Source organism: Aegilops tauschii, chromosome 7 (assembly GCF_002575655.3).
Source record: "Aegilops tauschii subsp. strangulata cultivar AL8/78 chromosome 7, Aet v6.0, whole genome shotgun sequence".
Classification (NCBI taxonomy): Eukaryota; Viridiplantae; Streptophyta; class Magnoliopsida; order Poales; family Poaceae; genus Aegilops; species Aegilops tauschii.
The window spans coordinates 25,939,923-25,944,259 of NC_053041.3; the positions used below are offsets into that span (position 1 = coordinate 25,939,923).

Consider the following 4,337-nt stretch of genomic DNA (forward strand, 5'->3'; position numbering starts at 1 on the left):
TAAACGTATAAGCAATTTTATTGCAAACATTGATGGGAAAAACGTGATGATAAGAAAATTTTGATATATGACTCAACATATGCACCTCTATTGATCTTATTCCAACTTTAGACAACATTTTTTTATATATACCATTCCATTGAGCTTATTCCAACTTCAGAGAACAAAATTCCTTGAACAACATTGACATGAGCCCTCTAAGTAAAATAATGCAAACAAACCACTACACTACGTACCTATTTATGCATGTAGTCCAGAAATTTATAGTAGAAGAAAATTTGTGAAGTATATATCTGAGTATATGGACACATCATTTCGTTATGGTTTCTTTTTACATGCATAAATGAATCAACTTCTTTGCTTCATAATTATAGTATGAACACCCTGCAAATTAAAAAAAACTTCAGTGTTTTGTCCGATGTCTGGGATCCATATTAGCTACATAAATTATAAACAATTTTGAGTGCAAAATCAAAATAGAGAAGATGCTCATTATCAGTTGACCTCGAATAATATTTATGCAAAATATCTCACACCATTAAGTAAATGTCATTGCTGTTTGGATGTCATGTCGCTTAGGTGATAATCATAAATCCTTGTATTTCTTGTGATTAAATAGAATATAAATATTAGACGAAAAATAGAAAATGCAGGAACACTTTTCAATAAACCTATAATTAGAAGAAACATGGCTAAAGCATCTGAGATCTAGACCTGTAGACAATCCAAATGCACAGTGGTTGATGGCATATGCCATTGCTGATCGCATGCCACAACCAAGAAGTATGATTTCTGGAACCAACGTACTTGCTATTATATATTTTCACCTCTAAATAGCTAATGGATTCATGGGAGGCCGAATGAAAATATAAATTATATCACTAAATGTAAAATTTAATGGCTTGTGGAAATGTCAACAGGAAATTAAAATTCACATGAAGGCAACTGGGCGGTTCTTGTGTCCACACAGGTTCTCTGCATTCCGAATAAAATATCATGAACGACTCAAAGTGTGAACTGAGCTTCATGCTTTGAGCCGTAATAATAACCTTTAGCCGATATATGCATGCGTTCATGTGAGATCGATTGGCTTTAGTTTTGGTGTTTTCCTATCACATCAGATTGGATATGAGAACTGTGGATGTTACACATTATATACAAATAAGATATCATTAGAAGTTAAAGATAACGGCATGTGGAATGTCAACAGGAAATTAAATTCACATGAATATAGAACTCGATGTTACTTACTGGTGCGTATGCACACATGTTCTCCACATTTGGAATAAAATGTCATGAACGACACAAAATGTGAACTGACCTACATGCTTTGAGACATATAACAATAAGCTACAGCCCATATATGCATGCATGCACGTCAGATCGATTGACTCTAGTGTTTTGCTATCTAATCGGATTGGATAAGAAAATTGTAAATATTTGACATCAAAGATATAGTGAATTAATAGGCATGTACTTTTATTATTGATCACAACCCCAGTTTTGCATAGCCTAGCGAAACTTCGTGCCAGATTAATAAATTCACTAAAATCGAATAAAGAAACTGTCAAGGTTATTTCATCTAACAGGGAAAGAGAGAACACTACTTCTAAATTATTGAGCTATTGGCTCTGGCCAGCTCGTTTTCTGGGGCCTCAAGATACTGGCCAGCTCGTTTTAACAGGGAAAGAGATAATTATGGATCTGACGGCTTTAAGGGAACAAATTGAGGTGATCTAATTATTATTTTTGCCCATACGTACACAGGCTTAAAAGGCCGGCTGACAGGTGAAACTCGGCATCATCTTTTTGGGAGAAGGTGGACACGCGGACGTGGTGGCCACTAGATCTGAGTATCCGATGTGTTTCAGACGGAACATATATCTCCTTCTGCTTAGTCAATTGTGAAGTATATGTGTTGTGAGATCTCGGAGCTTGGAGACTGAGATTGAACACGATCAATGCTTGGTCAAAGAGGAGTAAATTGCATTAAACTACCACTTTGAAGGCTAGGTTTGCAGGAAACACTATGTTACATATTTTTGGCCGAAAACACCATGTCTAGCATAATTTTTTGCCAAATAACACTTATCGACGTATTAGGGTCGTTTGAGTGCGTTTATGACAGGTGGGGCTTACTCGTCAAGAGCTGACTCGGCAAAAAAAATGCCACATAGGCGCGTTGACTGGTCAACTCTTTCCTCTCCCTCTAAAAAATCAAATGTTCCGGCCATCCCTTCTTCCCCAGCGCGCCCCTCGCGTCGTGCCTCCCGGCCCTGCCCCCGGTGACACCGTCATACCCCCCAGCTGGATCCGGAGACATCCATCTCCATCGTCCCCGCCCTGCACCAGATTCGTCGGGAATGCATACTTGGTGTTCGTCGGCTGCGGCTCGATGCCGGCTGTCCAAATGCATCTCAGTGACATGAACACAAGAAACTCCGCAGGAACAGGAACATGAATATTCTTATCTCATCTTGGACGCCTTGCTACCTTGGACCTAGATGGGGTACCATGAGCGACCAGAAACCGTGGAGGTCAATGGGTGCTTAGCTAATCGCTGGATGATAGCAATCGAACAAGCTCGTACCTCCAATCTGCCTGAGATCGCGGACGGGGCGGAAACGATAGGGGCGCGAACCGACGTCGCAGTGAGGAGGGGGCGTGATAGCGGCGACGTCAGGGGAGGGTCATCTGTCCCAGGACGGGAGCACACACACCTCCTCGCCGCTCGCGAACTCCGCCGGATGCGCTCGTCCGTGGGCAGCGACTACAGCGCCTTCTTCTTGATCCCCTTGAACAATGCCGCGACTGCCCGGAGCATCGATGAAGAAGGCGGCGGGGTTGCACAGGCGGGAGCACCGGGCCACCATGGTTAGCCCGACCACGCGGAGCATGAAGCAGAGCACCGCCGCCAGGATGAGCAGCGTGTCCGTGAGCACGCTAGTACCACCGCTGGCCACCGCCGGCGCGGCCAGGCGGTCCACGGACTGCTGCAGCAGGTGGCGCAACATTTTCCTCATTGGTTCTTTGCGGGACGCGGCGGCGCATGTGGACCTGGTGCTGCGGTGGCTCTGCGTCGTCCCCGGATAGATGCAGCGGAGGGGGCGCGCAGCAAACCTGCTGCTGTGCGGCGACGGAGGAGAACGGGGTGCGGATCTGCAGCACTTCGGAGCTCGTGGCTCAGCAGCCTCGCCGGACTCCGGCGAATGCTGCCGCCGCTGTGAGCGCACACAACTTGTTCGACGTAATGCTCAAGAGAGGGGAGAGAGAGAGGAGGAAGAGTCAACACTCCTACGTGGCATTTTTTTATCAAGTCAGCTCCTAACGAGTGAGCCCTACCTGTCATAAGCGCGGTCAAACGATACTAATACGCCGATTAGTGTTATTTGCCAAATGATTACGCTAGACATGGTGTTTTCTGTTAAAAATATGTAACGTGGTGTTATCTGCAAACCTAGCCTTCAAAGTGGTGGTTTCCGGCAATTTACTCGTCAAAGAGGAACACAATCAGGAGTGCAGAACATGCATGCTTGAGTGGATCAAACCTGCTAAACTAACAATCATGAGATAAGACCACGTACTGGAATATACATGGTAGATTGTTGGATCGTACCTGATAAATCACCATCGTCGGATAAAATCGCGTACATATACATAGTGGATTGCTGTACGTACTTGGCATGTGAGATTAAGAGGTTGGGGAGAAAACAATTGGGGTGTTCAAAAAAAAAAGAGAAACACAATTGGGAGAGCCAGGCACACTTGATCTGACTGTACCTTTCTATTGGATCGATTCCAGAACAAATAAATTTTTAAGACAATCGACGACTGCATGTATACGCAAAGGGGAGAGATCCATCGGTGTGTGTCCATGGACCTGAGGAGAGAGGTTCCATGGCGTACGATTGCTCCAGCTTGTTTTTTACTGGGAGTGGAAGAGACGTGCAGTACGTAGATATCTGGGTCTCTCGTTTTCCATCTATTTCTACAACCGTCAAAGCAAAGGTAATCTTAATTTTTCTACAGCCGATTTGTGGGTTCCATGGCGTAATATTGCTTCAGCTTGTTTTTTGTTGGGAGTGGAAGAGACGTGCAATACGTAGATATCTGGGTCTCTCGTTTTCCATCTATTTCTACATCCGTCAAAGCAAGGTAATCTTAATTCAGAAAAAAATCAGGCGATAATTATATTGTTTAGATTGATTGAGATAGAAGCTATTTAAAATTGTGATTTTTTTATTCCCTCAATTTTTTTAATGGACGATTTCATGAGTCGATCTACACCGTAATAATTCGGTCCCACAAAATTAACGGCTCGTAAAATCTGATTAATG

At 43.6% G+C, this 4,337-nt stretch overlaps 1 protein-coding gene across 1 annotated transcript; it reads right to left on the reverse strand.

Moving 5' to 3' along the window:
• Positions 1-2,690: 2,690 nt before the first annotated feature.
• LOC141026685 (uncharacterized) lies at positions 2,691-3,023 on the reverse strand. Its single transcript, XM_073503532.1, has one exon. It carries the CDS (start codon positions 3,021-3,023, stop codon positions 2,691-2,693), a length of 333 nt encoding a protein of 110 aa, XP_073359633.1.
• Positions 3,024-4,337: the final 1,314 nt, after the last annotated feature.

Excerpts from the sequence above, each read along its gene's own strand:
- LOC141026685 (XM_073503532.1), bottom strand. The coding sequence starts at position 3,023 with ATGAGGAAAATGTTGCGCCACCTGCTGCAGCAGTCCGTGGACCGCCTG.